This window comes from Neodiprion fabricii, chromosome 4 (genome assembly GCF_021155785.1).
Source record: "Neodiprion fabricii isolate iyNeoFabr1 chromosome 4, iyNeoFabr1.1, whole genome shotgun sequence".
In the NCBI taxonomy this organism is placed as follows: domain Eukaryota; kingdom Metazoa; phylum Arthropoda; class Insecta; order Hymenoptera; family Diprionidae; genus Neodiprion; species Neodiprion fabricii.
This window is the reverse complement of record NC_060242.1, coordinates 16,326,644-16,344,926: the sequence shown is the minus strand read 5'-3', so window position 1 is coordinate 16,344,926 and position 18,283 is coordinate 16,326,644. Positions and strand designations below refer to the sequence as shown.

At 40.4% G+C, this 18,283-nt stretch overlaps 1 protein-coding gene across 5 annotated transcripts in view; it reads right to left on the bottom strand.

Annotated features, from left to right (window-relative positions):
• The window catches only part of LOC124179643 (ecdysone-induced protein 74EF), a 122,729-nt gene that overhangs the window by 10,381 nt on the left and 94,065 nt on the right, over window positions 1–18,283 (bottom strand). For all 5 annotated transcript variants that reach the window (XM_046564245.1, XM_046564246.1, XM_046564244.1 and 2 more), the window contains 3 exons: window positions 14,882–15,130; window positions 13,374–13,541; window positions 12,814–13,083 (listed from right to left, as the gene is read on the bottom strand). In XM_046564245.1, the coding sequence (XP_046420201.1) occupies window positions 12,814–13,083; window positions 13,374–13,541; window positions 14,882–15,130 (687 nt within the window). The remainder of the gene's footprint in view (window positions 1–12,813; window positions 13,084–13,373; window positions 13,542–14,881; window positions 15,131–18,283) is intronic.

Below are 18,283 nucleotides of genomic sequence, written 5' to 3'. Positions count from 1 at the left end.
AGCGACAAAATCGACGAACCTATAACACGAGGTGAGAAATCGTCGCGCAAAGCCATACGTATAATACCGTACTAGATTCCGGCCTCACCCACTTCCGCATCGCGCGCGGATGAATACGACATACGATATGGGAAGGTATGCATGCCTGTACGTGTGTATAACGCATCATCTCTCGTCGCAATTTGCTTGTTATACAGTAGATATCGTGTATGCGTATAATACGCGAGCTAACGTTGTACACACAATGCATGCGGAAGCGAGGGTACACGCTGAACACTTAGGCAAATAACCAGAGATGTGCGCGTGTGTATGAGCAAAAGTGACATGGTTACTTTATCCGACAGCGTTGCACTAACCGAGATAACCGTTGCAGCATTGCTGTGCTACTCAACTAACCCTCTCTAATTCCATTCCATTCCATTCCATTCCATTCCATTCCATTCCATTCCATTCCATTCCATTCCATTCCATTCCATTCCATTCCATTCCATTCCATTCCATTCCATTCAATTCCATTCCATTCCATTCCATTCCGCTCCACTCCACTTCACTCCTGTCCTATGCTATCCTCTCCTCTCCCCACTCGGAGCCAACTCTTGACTAGGTCTAGGATAGCATTCTGGGTCTAGGTTGGATCGGCATACCAGTGCGGCGGTAGATTATACGCACGACGTCGTCGTCATGCATCGAGTGGACGAACCAGTGCGTTAGCGGCTCGGCGCACGCTGCGAGGCTGCATAAGAGGAAGGAGACCAAGAAGAAGAAGAAGATGAAGAAGCCTAGGGTGTACAAGAAGTACAATAAAAAGCTGTCGCGGAGCGGCGCAGCGATCGCTTCGAGTATTATATTTAGAAAACTTGGTGCGCTTCGCAGCGGCCTACTACTGCAGGTCGCGATCTCGCCTCCTCTTACCCTTCTTCCTTCTCCTCTTCTTATTCTCCTTCTCTTTTGCCGGAGACCGCGAGCAAGAAACGATCAAGTGCGGCGGCGGCAGCAGCAACAGCAGCAGCGGCAAACCGTGCTTATATAGGTATACTATTTTCGCTTGCAGTTTTGCAGCACGGAACGAGGATCGCAGAGAGCTAAAATCCTCTTCCTCTGTGTGTCCCACATAAACGCTTGTCTGCTCGGCTCTATCGCTCGGCGCGGGGAGCCGGAAACGAGTTATTTTGTACCCACATACACACAGGCACACATTCAAACAGCCCCGCAGCGCAACCCTCTTTATCCGCATACGTTACAATAATGTACACAGAGCTTGTATCTGTAAAGATGGACGTTCTACATCCTCCAATATTAAACACACACACACATTGGTAAGGTAAAATATCTTCTATCGTATGATTATCTTATCTAATTAAATAGTTGCATCAGACAACAGTTTCATATAATTTTCCTATTCTATTAGCCAACTTGGTTTATTATTTTTTCCGATGAGCGTCCGCGAATGATCGCAGCGCGGTGTATAAGTTGTATATAATACCAACGGAAGCATGTACTTTCCTCTTCGGCATTTCGAAATGCAAATAAGAACCGAAACCGATAAGACATAAATCGTCTCAGCGCAGCCATAACACGTCGCCCCCCCCCCCCCCCCCCCCACCCCCCGCATGATGCAGATATTGTTATATGTTTTCGCAAATTCTTTATATCACGTTACCACAAACTGCACCAAGTGTATAACATGTTATCTTCGGCTTATAGGTATATATAATGTTACACGCATATATGCGAAGAATCCTTGAAAATACACGCTCCATATCGTACGTGCAGTCGAAGGGGTAAAGTAATAGTATAAGATAACACTGTACCTAATCGGAGTGTCGAAGAGCGGAAAAGAAACGAGTTTACATATGTGCATACGTACATACGTACATACATGCATGAATACACAAGTGATAACATATTGAGAAATATAGATAGGTATAAGCATGTATAACGTGTACCTATAACAGAAGGAGAAGATTAAAAAAAAGACAGTGAGAGATAAAGAAAGCGAGACGTACGACTGCGGCAGGGCGAAAAAGTTGGATCAAAGAAGATGAGGAAGGAAAGAAAGAAGGATAGAGAAACAGAAAAAGAAAAAAAAACGAAACAAAAAATAACCAACCCAAGATCGTGACGTGTATAATAGTTTACAAGTGCAACGGTGGCACACCACCGGCGGTATTTATAACCGCATACACGAATGTCAGTAATAAGTATAACAGAGGGCTACGTGCATACGTACACGGTGGGTATAAAACTCTTGTAATGCTTGCTATCATCGGATATATACATACATACACGGTATATACCTATGCAGTTACACGAATCGGTACCGCACCCTCCACGTGTACCGGTATAACAAATAACAAAAGCAATAACAATAGTAACAACAATAATGATATTCCAACTACGGAGACTTTATTCATGCATGTACAACTGCAAGGGAAACGCACGTTACGCACGCACGCAACAAAAACATTCACTCAATTCTATGTGTGTACGTATAGATATATATATACATATATATATATATATATCTAGCTAGCGCGTTGGTTCTCTCGTCGCACGCGAGTCGTTGCAGCAGCAGCAGCAGCAGCAGCAGCAGGAACATTGCAGGATGACGCGTTCGTCTGTATAGGTATAAAAGCCAATGCATACGGATATGGGGCAGGCAGGCAGGCAGGCAGGCAGGCAGGGAAGCAAGCAAGCAAGCAACAGGCAGCGAGAGACGGAGAATGGGGGATGGGGGAGGAGGGCGAACGACGAAGAGCTGCATCGTCGAGAGTAACGGCGGAGGCGGGGCGAGGAGTAAGAGGGGAGGGACAGACGGGGTGAATTGCCGCCGACAAGGTCACTGCATTATACGTGTACCTCCGCCTTGCCTCTCCGCTCCTCTCCACTCCTTTCCTTTCCTTTCCTCTCCTCTCCTCTCCTCTCCTCTCCTCTCCTCTCCTCTCCTCTCCTCTCCGCTCCTCTCCCCCCTCCCTCTTTCCGTAAGCCGCGATACCAGCCACCTTCCTCCGCCACCCTAACCTGCTGCACCGCGCGACAAACGCATCGAGCGAGAGAGAGAGAGAGAGAGAGAGAGAGAGAGAAAGAGAGAGAGAGTGAGAGATTCACACGGACACGAGCGACGCCTTGCACACAAGAGAATGCAACCACCCTGACGCTACTACATCCTTTCCTCCTAAGCTTGACGCGGTGATTCTCGCCTCTTTCCTTCTTCCCTGTCGCATACCGCACATGGTATAATATATACCTGTGCAAGGTATATTCAACTATCATACAGAATATCGACGTTGCACTGTTCCTATACGAGTGTGCGCGAATTGAGTTTCACTGCAATTACAGTCATCCGTTTTATGCGTGTGGGTGTGAGACCCGAAACAGGAAGAACATTGAATAACACAACTGTATGTATAATAATGTAAATGTATTGCAGCGATTACCGGTACGTTTCTTTGTTAAATTGAATTCAATTTAATTCTCGTTTTATACTGTACAATGAAAATTTCCCAGTCATCCGATCATCCGATTGTTTTTCTTTATACACACGATTACGTAATTTATAACCATCGTAACTGCATATACGAAATTGCGCGTAAAAAATTAACGCGAACTGCATGATAGGTACAGCAACGCCGATGTAACTGTACACACGCCCGCAGTGATTCTGAAACGGCCAATTCTTTGAACAAGACTTACGTTGGCGCTTACCGCTGGCCAGCCGTGAAACAGCCTGAATTTTCACAATCATAACATTGTTTGTATTCTTGGGCATTCTTGGATTAGATTCGATCACGATCATGGGATAAGTTATGTTTACAAAGAATGAACCGGTTTCGCGTCTGGCCGGCGGTGGCGCTGCGGGCTGAAATTATCCATTGTCAGTGCAACTAATTGACTTGCCCAACAAGTTGGCCGTTTCAGGATCACAGCGGGCGTGTGTACACTGCGACGTGGATAATGGTACCGTCAGTAATTGTTACTATACATTGCAAAATGAAGGAAGATATTTATCCTATTGATGATAATGGACATGTGGAGTATGCGGCACGACCGTTGACAACCGCGGAAGAAGAGTTTGGTAGATACTCGGTTGCATTGGACAACGTCAACACCTGCATACGTATGTACATTTGGGGACAATGAATCTGAGACGGCTAATTTTTTACACTAGACAGTTATGTTGGCAACACAGAGAAACCTACAGCGCCACAGTCGGCCGAGCGCGAAACAAACTCAATCTCAATAAACGTAACATAACCCATGACCGTCGAATCTAACCTTAGAATACATGTTAAATCCAACAAGTCATTATCTCCGCGGTATTCTAAGGTTATGTTACGTTTACTGAGATTGAGTTTGTTTCGGGCTCGGCCGGCTATGGCGCTGTAGGTTTCTCTATGTTGCCAACATAACTGTCTAGTGTAAAAAATTAGCCGTCTCAGATTCATTGTACCCAAGTGTACGTCTATAAATCTACGTTTTTCTCCATTCCTACATCGCACACGGGTAAAATAACAATAAAAACAATATCATTAAACACGGATACGTCTGTATACAACGGTGTTTGTTAATTTTCTTATAATTATTATTATTATTATTATTGCTGCTGTTGTTGTTGTTGTCGATTTTACTTCACAGGCACGGCTAAGTAGGGTGAAAACGACGCCATTGCAGCGTTAATGCTGATGTCGCGACCCGCGATAATACGTATACGTTGTAGCAAAATACACAATACCTCCGCTACTGCTACTACAGCAAACTACTTGACGGCGAGCAGCCGACGCGTCGACGGTAGGGGGCAGAGACCCAGGAAGGACGCGGATACTGCCGCTTGTTATCTACCTATGTATGCGTTCACGCCGCCGCGTGACTCTGTGCAACGCTCCACACACAACAAACAAACAAACAAGCAAGCCATCGGATACATACGTACACGCGAAATGTTGCTCCCTTGTGTACGAACCCTTAGATTGATTCTGGTACATTCAACGCCACCATTAACATGAGGAAACAGTTGCCAGTGATTGGCTTTAATGTGTCACAATCAATCTAAGAGTTCGCACGTATTATATGTATGTACAAGTTTACCGCGTATCGGTAAAAGTTTCAGTAATTTCTATCTACTTATTAATTTTCCCAGCGAGAATTCTTTCTTTTCCTATCCCTCGAGCAAAGATGAAAATCGTCGAGAAATTTTCCGGGGAAAAAAACCAACAAGGAAATTGAGAAAACAACAACCGTTCACTGCAGTGCACAGCATGTTTGTTATACCGCTCGATATACGTGTAACGGCGCATTTGCCTGTTTTTTTTTTTTCGTTCTTCGTTTCCTTACTCCCTCTTTTTATCAGCTTTTACTCATGCACAGCCCGGATGGTGGAAGCGGCGGCACCGCAAGTCAAAGGCTACCAGTTCACAGACGCAATGCAACGTATATACCTATAATGTGCAACGTACATTGTTTATGAATAGACAGACAGAGTATGCACCGCGACCGCGATATAAAATAACGAGAAAATAATGCAATATTGTGCGAAAACATCCGAAGAGGAACGATTGAAAAAGTGAGATATATTTATACTATAAGAGATAAATGAGAAGGCAACAAAAAACAAAGATCTGGCATAACGAAGATACGCGACCGCGTGTATAAATAATTGCCGCAATTTATTTTTAAACCTATATACCATATACCTATTGTACGTACACGTATACAAAATATGGCAGAATTTGTATTACATAATACCGCGTGAATCGAAGAGAAGACGGTATTTTATGTAAACATATAATAACGATGAAAAGAAGGCTGCACAATTTCGTTCAATGCAAACCTGGACTTGACTTATAAAAAGCGAGTCTGCGGAAGACGGTGTGTATGCATAAAGTGGTTACATGTAACGTATACCTATACGTATCGGTATAATGCAACGCGATGTGTAATAAAAATCGCTCCTAACCTATCCCAACGCAATTAAATCATAGACGTGCAGGAAGTTGATACCGAGCGAGCACATATTTACACATACGCATATAATAGAAAACGTATAGCGTATAAGATGAGTGGGATATATTTATAGTTTCATTTATCAGTTAATAAATAATGGCATTGCGGTCTCACTGGGTACTCTGTCATAAAACGTTGGGCATACAGGTACGAATGCGAGCGAATCATAGATTGGCATACAAAGAACGTTTCCGCTTTTGATTAATCTCTTCCTTTGTTATTAACAACGGATATTTCGACTAACCCTCTTGTTTAATGCCGGTGTCAAGTCATTGCACTCGTTTATGTATACGTAACTTGTTGCTGTAGCATGTGCAGAAGGGTAATTGAAAAACAGTCTTGAAAACAACATGTTATCATAGCTGTATGGATGTGATATGTAGCTTAGTTAGGTTAGGTTAGTCACCGTGATGATTCAGCCTTCGTTAAATAACATTGCACGCACCTGCAATGCTAATATTTTGTACGATATAAAACATAAAAAAATATAAGTCGTTTCAAGAATCGCATTCGACTATCCTCCACCATGTTTAACCTTAAAATAGTGTCAACCAGTTGCAGTGCGAAAAAAAATCTCTAAAATTCCCATCTCATGAAACTCAGCAGTGCAACAATGTAACCGAGATCACACAGATATTTATTTTTTTCATAAACATTCATACGAAAGATGGAAATCCATCACACCTTTCCTCGCGCTTCAAGGTAAGTGTGTACCAGGTATTGACACGTTTACAAGCAATTATTGACCTCTTTTTATATTGCAAAATTATACACCGACGGCACAAATTGCGAATTTCTCGATGACTAAAACCAATTGCTAGTGGGTCGTAGACAATAAATTTATTTTTTGATAATTTCAGAACTAAGGATCAAACAGATACAATGAAAAAAGGTCAATAACTGGTACACTTACCTCAAGGATGTATCAAACCTAAGATCATAAATTCACCTCGATGAACTTCAGCTGCACTTTCAAATTTTCGTTATATCATATTTCTGTTTCCACAGCTCTTCAATTCTATACTGCACGTTAGATGCATCCTTGTTAATTTCCTGTTCTATGAAAACCCGGCGAATGCGGTAGAGAAGGCGGTTGTGTGCGCGTTGTGCCGCGCTAGATAGGTGCTCGAATTGAAAATAAAACGACTATGACGTCGATGAGGAGGAGGAGGAGGCGGTGGCGAAGCTTGTATCCCCCTTCCTTTCCCTTACTTTCCTTTCCTTTGCTCTCTGCTGCTCCGCTATTCTCTCGCGCTTCTCGCGGCGCGCGGTCTCTAGGACTAGGACTAGGACGACGACCACGTCTAGGTCTGGGTCTAGGTCTAAGTCTAGGTCTAGGTCTAGGTCGCCGAGACGGTGGGGAGGTCGAAGGCGTGGCCCGTTATCCCCTGCTTAGCGGCGGCTCGGCTCACTTCCCGTCCACACTTTCATCTTCCTCCTCTTCTTCTTCTTTATTTCTTCTTATTCTTCGAGTGGCGTTGCGCGCGAAACGACGACCACCTCTCCCCTCAGTTTCCTTCTTCACACGCGCGCTGACACACACATACACGTAATATTACCTTTATCTCTATTACACGGTATACGCACGCAACGCGATGTTGCAACCTTTTGTACAACATGGGTAAAAAAAAAAAACCTACGATTGCTACACAGTATCAACGCGAATCGAGAGTTTTATTTTTTTTATATTTACCCAACTATTATAACTGTTTGTTTTATCAGATATTTCAAGCGTGAATAAAAACGAAGTTGGATCGCACATTCGTATATGCACTAGTAGTAGCTCTTCCGTTTCATCGAGCGATTGACGAATTTGCAAGAAAAAAAAAGAGAAAAGAATGGCAAAAAAAAATAAAAAATTCATTTCAATGTATATTAAACTTCCTTATCAACCTGCTTCCATACTTCAAAATTTCCTTGTCCGAGAAATTTTTCTTTTCAATTTCTTACATCGCATGTACAAATTACACTAATTACTAATATTTAAACCGCAACTACGTACGCATGTATAATAATTACTGTGACAAACAAAGAAACGAATAAATGAATGAAATGTACCCCAAGTGTAACATTTTTGCAAGCCTGACTAGAGATTTCTGTACTGTTTCTTCTGCTGCAATGATGAAATTTCTCTGTATAAAATTCCTGTACTGCAGATATACATATACATATGTATATATCACGCGAGAGTGTATAAATACATATTATCCGTATCGTCGTTGACCCAATGGGTGTTCTTATACATATCACACAGACCCACTCCCGTAAACACAAACAAACACACACACACACAAACACCTCAGTTACATACATAAAACTCGGTACGAGGATTTGTTGGGAAAAACGAAAAAAGTAATTATTTTTAAACCGTCCAATCATCGTATAACTGTTGCACGTCGGTATGTGAACGCGCACACTTCTACACAGCTCGTGCATATTTATACCTCTAGTAGCTAAATAAGAAACGAGATGTGTACGAAGTTTTAACCGGTCCAAGTGTTTTATTTATTATTTCATTTTTTCTCCCGCGTTTTCCTTTTTTCACTTTTTCACCCTGCACTTCCATAAAACGACAAATTTCAGATCTTATCATTTTCTCGAAGAATGAATAAGAAGCAGAAAAAAAAACAGAATCGAGTTATATATATATATATATATCTGCAGTTTGTATTTTTGATAGCATACATGAATAGCGTGCGCGTACAATTAAATGTAGCAAAAAAAAAAGTCTCGCACCCTATCGAAGACAACATAACATAGTCCAAAACGAAATTCACGCATGTGTATGATAACAATTATACAACTGCAGAGAATTCAAACAGCATGTATTAATATGCAAGATTTGATACTCGGCGCGATTGGCGGTATAAGAAACAAATGACATATTTTCGCCATGACAAACGCGATCCGTTTTAATATTATCATACGCGTATTCAGCCGCTGTGTATTATATCATGATATATAAAATATACATATATGATAACGATTTATAAAACACACGATATTTATATTCTATCATCGGCTAGAAAGACGCGTGACAAATTTTATTTTTATATACATACCCCACCTATAATTGTCAGCGTATATTATTACACCTAACGCAAAGTTTCGCCGTTCGATTTTCAACCGAACGAATAAAACAACAATAATAATAATAATATTATAATATCGTTTGCGTAACCATCCGCACCAGCGGCACCTCGTGCGCAGATTTCACTTTTTCAAGGTATAATATTGGTCAATTTTCTTTGGTCAGAGGCCGCGGCTACGATCCTTCGACGGTATAAACGACACAACGTGGATAACTTTATTAGGGCTGAGAATTTTCGTAACTCGTTTCGAGCAGTTATACGCTTTCGTACAACGTATGTGTAATACCATAAAAAGTGACGCCGCTCGTATGCCGAACTATAAATATCGATTCAGCAATATCATTCATTTCACGGGTATATTCAGGAATTTTGTCGGGACATAATTGCAATTAAGAACGAATTATAATATATCTATTCCGTTAAAAGTGATTGGTTATTGTTAGCCAGCCGTTGCGCGATAATCTAATATAGGTATGTATACATGAATCGTGGATTACTGTGATACCGGTACAAGCATCGTCGTCGTCATCATCATCATCATCATCATCGATAGTATAAGCATCAGCAGCCTGGTAAAATTTTATTCTATTTTTTCACCGAGCATCGTCGCGCAGTGTGCAGTTATATACGCAAGCAGAAAGTAAATGGGTACATACATACGTAGGTATAAACATATAACGATTAGTATATGCTTATGTATGTGACGCAGAGAGACATAGATTCGAACGAATGCACAGAAGCGGCATTTAATTGTAGAGGTGAAAAACCGTGTGGCGATGAGCCATGAGCCTTATTCTCGCGGCAATTTAAACTTTAGGTTTATAGGTATAGGGTACACACCTAAAGCCGGCTGACGCGTCTCTCTTGCTTGCGGCGCTTTAAAAATACACCGGCGAAATACTTGATCTAGGGCAACCAGGACATCCATTTCTATCCCTCTCTTTTTCTCTCTCGTCTCCTCTCGTCTCGTCTCTTCGCGACCGTCACGCCACTGGCAGCAACAACCGCGAGAAGTCACATTTATTTATGTTCTTTTTTTTACAAATTCCCTCCCCCCTTTCTTTTTTTCTAGCTCGTTGCCGTGTCTCCTTCCCTATCTTTTTTATATATATTTTTTTTTAAACACACACGCACCGTATAAATGCATCGCGTTTACATCGGCATGGGAAAACATACCGCAAACTCGTGCCAAAAACAAAAAAGAAACAAGTAATGTTAAACGGTATGTATAGTGCGGAAATAAGTATAGATTATTTGCTGTTCCGTCTTCTTATTCTTCTTCGTCGCATTTCTCTCTTACCTCCTCACCACTAATTTTCTGTTCTATAATTCTATCTGTCTCAGTTCCTCTCGTTCGTTCGTTCGTTCGTTCGTTCGTTCTTTTGTTCGTTCGTTGACATTAAAGATCGCATTAGCATACAAAAGCTTTTCCAAAGTTTATACAGAATTGTTCTATACCATACACGATGCACGCAGCAGCGGTAATTTCGTATATGCGTACCTCTATATAATTTACACATACTTTTGAACATCTCATGTCGACACACCTGAACACTTGTGTATACGCAAGAACGAATAATATGCTATCCATCCAAGTGTGGGTGTGTGCGTCTGTGTGTCGGAAATGAAATCATTAAAAAACATTCTGATACAGAGAGAGAGAGAGAGAGAGAGAGAGAGAGAGAGAGATGTGTGTTAAAAAAAATGGAAAAAGAAAAAAAACGAAAGTAAGACGCGGATTCGAATAAAGCATAATGTGAAAAATAAAAAAATCGGTGAATGATAATATTGTAGAACATGCGATACATACAGTTACCTACCGGGTGGTGTACATGAGAAAATATACGCGTATTAAAATTACATACAGGCATCTTCAGAGAGAGAGAGAGAGAGAGTAAAAGTGTAAATGTGCCCAATGCGAGGATTGTATAATAATAACCGTGAGTAGGTACGTGAGTGGCTGTAGCCGCGTTGCGTCATAATGATTTTGTAATTTGTATACCTGTACAATATCAATTGCAGGTATAAGGGGGAAACGGCGAGTCTCCTCCGGACTTTCCCCACCTTGTACTGGTTGTACGACCGCGACGCAGACGCGAACAAGTATATCCGTGAGCCTGTGAAAAGGTGCTGTTTGCTTTTATTTTTCTTTTTCTTCTTCCAACTATAATGAATTTTGTAGGAAAATTCAGCATCGAGAGGTTACACACCTTACAGACAGTAATAATTTAAGTTGAATTTTCAAAATGTTTTAAAACTGCAAAATTGTACGCATGAATAAATGAGGCATTCCACCCCAAACCGACCTACATCTGACCTTCACGATCGGCGATTTTTGTTATTTTCAAATATGGTGTAGAGTCTACAAAAAAAGAAACATCTTGCACAGAGTTTTACATTTTTAGGATCACGGGTTTGATTTTACTGCTCCAAAAAACACGAAAACCCAATTATCAAACCTTTTTTTTCAAAAATTCTTAGTCAAAACACGAAACTTTTTTTTGAGACCAAAATAGAAAAGGGCAAACTTCTGGTTTCGAAACTACAGGCGAAAACAAGTAATCACAAGTGAGATAAATCGAATTAAATATAAATTTAAGGAATACAACTTTATATTTCATTCGTTTTTTCTCACTATATATGTATTGACAGAAGGACGAAAATAATTCTTTCGTTTCTCAAATAGTAATATTTCTTTTCAAACAGTGTGATAAAAAAAAAAAAAAATAACATTAAAAAAAAAAAGTTGTATAGCTAGGGAAGTTAAGGGATAATGGGGGAGTGACGAAATCGATCAATTGCCGGACAATATATGTATAACACTGCGCGATTATATCTAGCGAGCTGCTGAGTTCGTTTGAAGTATCACTAAGTGAAAGGGAACCCGTTGCAAGTTTGCGATATATATATGTATGTGCCTGTGTGTGTGTATATTTATATACATATTTAAGAAAGCAACAGATAAACACAGACACGTACACAATTCTGTTTCTGCCGCTGCTGCTGCTGGTGCTGGTGCTGCATGGTAGACGGTAAATACAATTCCACAATACCGGCGGCAAACGGAGATTGAAAATATCACCGGCGAGTCGCTCGTGACCCAGTTACAACGTGTGGTACAGGTTTACCGCATACTAAGACGATGATCACGATGATGATGATGATGATGATGATGATGATGATGAGAGTTTGTTACCTACTACATGTACTTTTGTACACCTATAAAAAAAGTCGACTATGTACTCTCGACGTCCCAGATTCACTTCCTGCACAACGCGTTGCATGCAGTTTTCTTTTCTTTTCTTTTCTTTTCTCCTTGCATTGCGCCACGAAACAGTGGGTACTATAATAAGCAGCTGGCAGCCGGTCACGTGTTCTCCGATGTAAAGAAAGAGAGAAAAAAAGAACACTCCAATCCATTTCCACCCATATGTTGTCGGAATTTGAGAAAACCCGATTTCAGGTTATTATACCTATATAAGTCACAGACAGCTGGTACGTTGATGAGAATAAATAATGTATCAACGAGCTTCGGCAAGATTCTCTTTAAGACCGATCGTCGCAAAAAAATCTTTCCGCTGAATCTGAGAACTGCTATTCCGAACGGCGGGTGAATGATATTGATATTTCACATCATCTATCCAACGACAACGCAGGTACAGCGATTCGAGCTTAAAACATACCGCGCAAACACAACGTATAAAGATAAAGGATAACTCACGTGTCGGTGGTTGGCGGTAGTGAAGATGCTGTAAACTTTGGTGCTGGTGATGGTGGTGGTGGTGATGGTGGTGGCCTGGCGGTGGTCCCATGGCCGGTCCCATGCCGTGATTATTGCCGGCATGGTGGTGATGAGGAGGGCTACTTCTGTGCGGATGGTGATAGCTGGCCGGGGCGTGTTGATGATGGGGATGCTGGTAAGAGGGCGTGAGGAAACCGCCGGCAGTCGTCTGGTAGACGCCCGGACTGTGACATGCTGATCGTCCCAGAGCTGCGTTCAAAATTCAAGTTTCGACAATGCGGACGCGTTATACGGTATGATCGGCGGACCAACCAGTGAAATAAAAAAAGAATCACACAGGGTAGATAGAGAGAGAAATTAAATTTCAGACGGCTGAATTCTCTGCATCTTCCAGCAGTCTTCCGACTAATTTCACCAATTCCTTATGGACGGTTTGAGACCTCCTCTTCATCTTCATCGTCTTCTTCTTCCAATTAGTCTCGTACCAGAAAAATCCTGATAATGATGATACGTGTGCAGAAATTGTTCATTCGACTTACCTGTCGTCAAGTGGGAGTGATGAGAAGCCAGCGTGGATTGCAGCGCCGAGTTTGGATTTAGACGCGCCTTGAGCAACATATTAGCGTCTTCGTTCCCGCCTGAAGATGTGCTGGATTCAACATCGCTGACACCGCTGTCAGCCGGACTCGCCGGCAGTGATCCACCGCCTGTGAAAACGGACAAATTTTAATTTTTCGTAATCGTAGTTTTATTTACATTTTACATTTCCTTTCCCCAACCCCTCTGTTGCAGCCAAATCATCTTATAAGTAAATCACAGATTATATCTCGCGGTAATCGCGGATATTCCGTTTCATACTGTTTTTCTCGCTGTTAAACGTATACCTTAAACGATTGAGGAATAAAAAAAAGAAATAGGATCATTCGTACAGGGAAGATTTAAATGTGATTGTACACGTATATAGTTTCAAATGAAAATAGTTATATATGAATATATTCGCATCGCGATCAAAATTCTGTGCACAGGGTGGTGATAAAGAAAAAAAACAAAAAAATTTGTTCCAAGTACTGTATAAGAATAAATTACGCCGAATAATATGGTGCACAACATCAATTTATAGAATAATTGCTCAAAGCCGATTACGGATAAGGCCATATTAAAAACCACGTATACCACTTCCGAGAATCCCAGTTCTAGAATAACGAGAGTGGAAATATCATACAGGAAGAAGAAAAGATAAAGAGTGAACGAGTAAACGCAAACTGATTGTTGTTACTGTCAACACCGCAGATATTGTGTCGCGTAAGGATTTGAAATGAAACGAAAAAAAAATAATAATAAAATTAAAAAAACCGTCACAATACCGTTTGTTTATCCAAATGTAATACATATATGTGTGTGTGCGGGCGTGTGTGCGTGTGTGTAATATATAATAGGTGGGAATAGAAAAAACACAGTCTCGCAACACAGGCTGGATACAAAAAGAATAGAATAGAGTTTGACTAAGAAAAATTTCATTGTTACAATAACGATAAAATTCTATGGTAAAATGAGTATCGTTACTGGAATGACTGAAAAAAATTTAGTTTGCCTAATTTAGTAATGGTCAATGTTTGTACATTTTCCGATTATAAAGTACAGACGCACAAAATCTGTTACTTCGTAATAGTCGATTAGATTATTTCCATTGAAAATATGCCCTCAAACATCATCGATTTCTGATACGTCGATAGTATCAAATTATCGCAAAAACAGTCGGAAGAACATAAAATATCTATCTATAAATAATGCGATCGGCGTCTTATTAATGTAAAAGAATTACAGTAACACTAGATCGCACCAAATTTCCCCTACTACAAGAGGATCAAAATTGACATTAATTTTGTGGCCAAAACTGTGATGTTTTGCGGTCATAGCTGTAAGGAAAATGAAGAAAGAAAGAAAGAAAAAAAGAAAAAGAAAAATACAACAAGAACAACATTGATCGCAACTGGACATTTCTCAATTCGTTGAATCAAGACTAATTAATGCATGAGGATAAACTGACCAGGGGTGTTCGACGTGGCGAGCGATCCATTCGAGTACCCTTGCTGTCCCATCTGTCCGTGAGCAGTGGTTAAATGACGAGCATACCCGTTCTGCAATCCGGCAATGCCGTGCTGCTGGGGGTGCTGAGAAAGTATGTCGTGAAGTAGTCTCGCACCGGTTGTCGAACCGGGCTCCGCCTTGATACTGGCCAATCCGAGTACCTCTTTATCCCCCGTGTCGTGTGCCGGTTGAAGTTCCCTCGTGTCGACTGGAATTAGAGAAAACATTGACATAGCCGTTAGAGTACATTTTCGATATTTCTGCTTCTTCTTTCAATTTTTCATTATTTTTAATCTGACTTGAAGAAATAAAAAAAAAAAAAAAAAGAATCAAGTCGTTATTGCGTGATAATTATGATTCCGAATGCAAAATATAACCTCTGACGACGAAGAAAGTTGAGAGAGAAATAAAATTTTACACATTATATTTATAATGTATATTAGGGGGGGTAACTTTTTTGAGGAAGAATGTTTTTACGACGCGATACGTGTAGGTAACAGAGTGTCAAATGTTACTGGTGAAGACAACTCCGCCATCTTGCGGATAATATGTCATCTGTGTCAAGTCATTTACGGAGCTACCTGTCCCGCTTTTGTTCACCAACGTTTCGCAGAATTTATGCAAATCCTACCCTTGCCTTGTGTCCAATTGTCTGTTTTCTGAACCCGAATGTAAATATTTACCTTCCGCTATGCTTTCGTCTAGTACGCGAACCATGAGCGTTGTTCATAAATGACGTGAACTACCTCGAACTAAGATGCTTTGACTATACAAGTGACGCAGTTGGAATTTGAAGGTTATGATTCGGAGTAGAAGATTTTTATTTGTTTACAAAACACAGCCGTAGATGTCACTTGTAACACTGTTCAAATCCTACTAATTTTTCCATGCTTATTTCTTACACTATTCCTTCGCCAATTTAAGAAAAACACTAACAACAAGAAGAAAAGGATATAAAAAAAAAAAACGAGTAGATCAATCTGTTTAGAGCCGTATTTCTCAGAGCAACGAAGAACGGCTTCAATGCACCGAGTCTAAGAAATGGGATGACGCTGAAGTTGATAACGTTAAAGTAACGAAACATGAGAAAAAAAGGTTAGGTTATCAAAATGACACCATGTTTTGTCTGTCATAGCTTACTATATTTCAGAAATCTCAAAAACGTGCGGAGTAATGATTTAGAGTAAACACGCATCCTCAGAGTAACGTTACCAACTTCATTCTCATGAAATAGGCACATATCTGTTGCACTAATGGTAGTGCTTTCTTTGTATGCAACAAGTGTTCCTCGGATTTGTTAAATTGTTGTCATTCAATATATTATAAAGATATAAAGAAGAAAAAAGTATCCTACTCACGTTACAGTAACAATAGGAAAAAAACCGTTTATCGGGAGAAAACAAATGTTTTCGATACGATTGTCCCATGATGTGTCTGTGATACGAAGTGTTAATTCGATTCTTAATAATATCAACGAACCTTATTATCAAACTAAAAAAAAAAAGTAAGCGCGAAGGTCAATGAATTTGGGAAAACAATAACCAGTCTGAATTGATGAATAATGAGCGAGAAAAGAGAATATTTTGTAAAAATTCTTACAACTGACACGGCTCTCCCCTACGTATATAATGATCATACGAGAGCTGAAACGCTTCGTTTCGTCTAAGCGGTTGTGGGTATTCGTTCATTTGTGTGTGTTTGCGAGCACGAAGTAAACGTATATTATAGCTGCAATCCAGCGTCGGAGAGTCTCGTGTAAAGGAAGTGAAAGCCCAACGCTTGCGATTCTCCTTGACCCACTCATGTACAATCCTCTTTTTAATGCAATAATTCTCCCTTCCTTAGACTCGCTGTTCTAGCTTGTGTTGTTGTTCTTATACACACACAGGCCGGAATTCCCGGTGGCTGGTGCTCAAAATGCGTCAGTTTCATTGAGCAATACCATTCTATCTTTTTATTTTATTTTATTTTTTTTTATCTCTCTTCCTCTCTGTTTGTCGATTCATCTTTTGCCAAATTTCGCATATAAATTCGATCGTAATTAAGTTTTAACAATTTTTTTTGTATCGTCGATCAGAGTTATACGATATAAAAACCACCATATATACGAAAAATAAATCCCAGCAACAAAAACACAACGAAAGTTAAAGGTTTAATTGAAAAGTAAAACTCAAGTCAAGAAAAGCTTTCTTCGACTCGGAAAAAATAGAATTTAACAATATGGTAATATGATTTCACTAGAGATAAACTCTCATTGACACTTTTCCCTAGAATCATATCGCTTGATAAAGATTTTTCTGCCATTACCGCGTCATTTCGGATCTGACAATGCTCGACGTCTTATGCGTGATGCTTAAACACAGTGAAGGATCAGATTTCTTGTGCGTGGATAAAATAAAAAAAAAAAAAAAAAAAAGAAGAAATACTACCCATATGTATCCGCTTTTTTCCTCTTTCACCAACCTGCATCGATTCGAGAAAAAAATAGAATCGAGAAGGTAAGGCGAAAGGGAAAGAAAAACGTAACGAAAAAAAACTAAAAATAAATAAAAAGTAACTTCAGTTACGTCAAGTCCACGACATTCGGAAATATCACATAATATACGCCTGCGGCAAAACGTTGCGCCAGTTCTCCACTTTTTCTTTCTCTCTCCCTCTCTCTTTCTCTCTCTTTCTATTTCTTTACAAAGCGAGAACGACTTCCTTCCCCAGGATGGTTTCAACGTTGCGTTATCATACAATAACCACAACATCGATCACTTCGATCACTTTGCGATCGATATCCCGCCGCACGAATCTAAAAGCGTTGCTCACAAGCGCTAAGCTTCTGGTTGCAAAATTCCGGGAAGTGTGCGACTAGTATGACTAGAGGTGGGAATAAAGGGAAAAAAAAAACTAGAATTAGGGAAAAAGTGAGAGTACGATGATACTTCTTTTTTTTCTCCTTCGTCTTCGAGGTCCCCTGGGTGCTCCTCTTTCACGTCCGCGTTATCGATCGACCCAGAGCTACGCCGACCCATCATCCATCAACCATCGCCCATCACCCAGGCCTAGCCAACCGGCCCAACATCGACTTTACGTACATTTTATATCGACACGCGCACTTTTTCCTCTTTTTCTCTCATTCTCTCTATCCGTTTATGAAAATTTTCGATTGATGCTCGCGAATAAACGTCAATTGTTTTTTCTATATCCGTTGATACTTTGCTCGCGAACCTTGTCACAAGTGTATACAATAATTTATTAACCACACGAGTTGCCACATTCTTTAACCCCATCGATATTGTATCAAGGATTTTGGTACACGTTATTCGCGATATTCCTTGATGAATTTTAAGGACATAGAGGGAATAGAACAAAA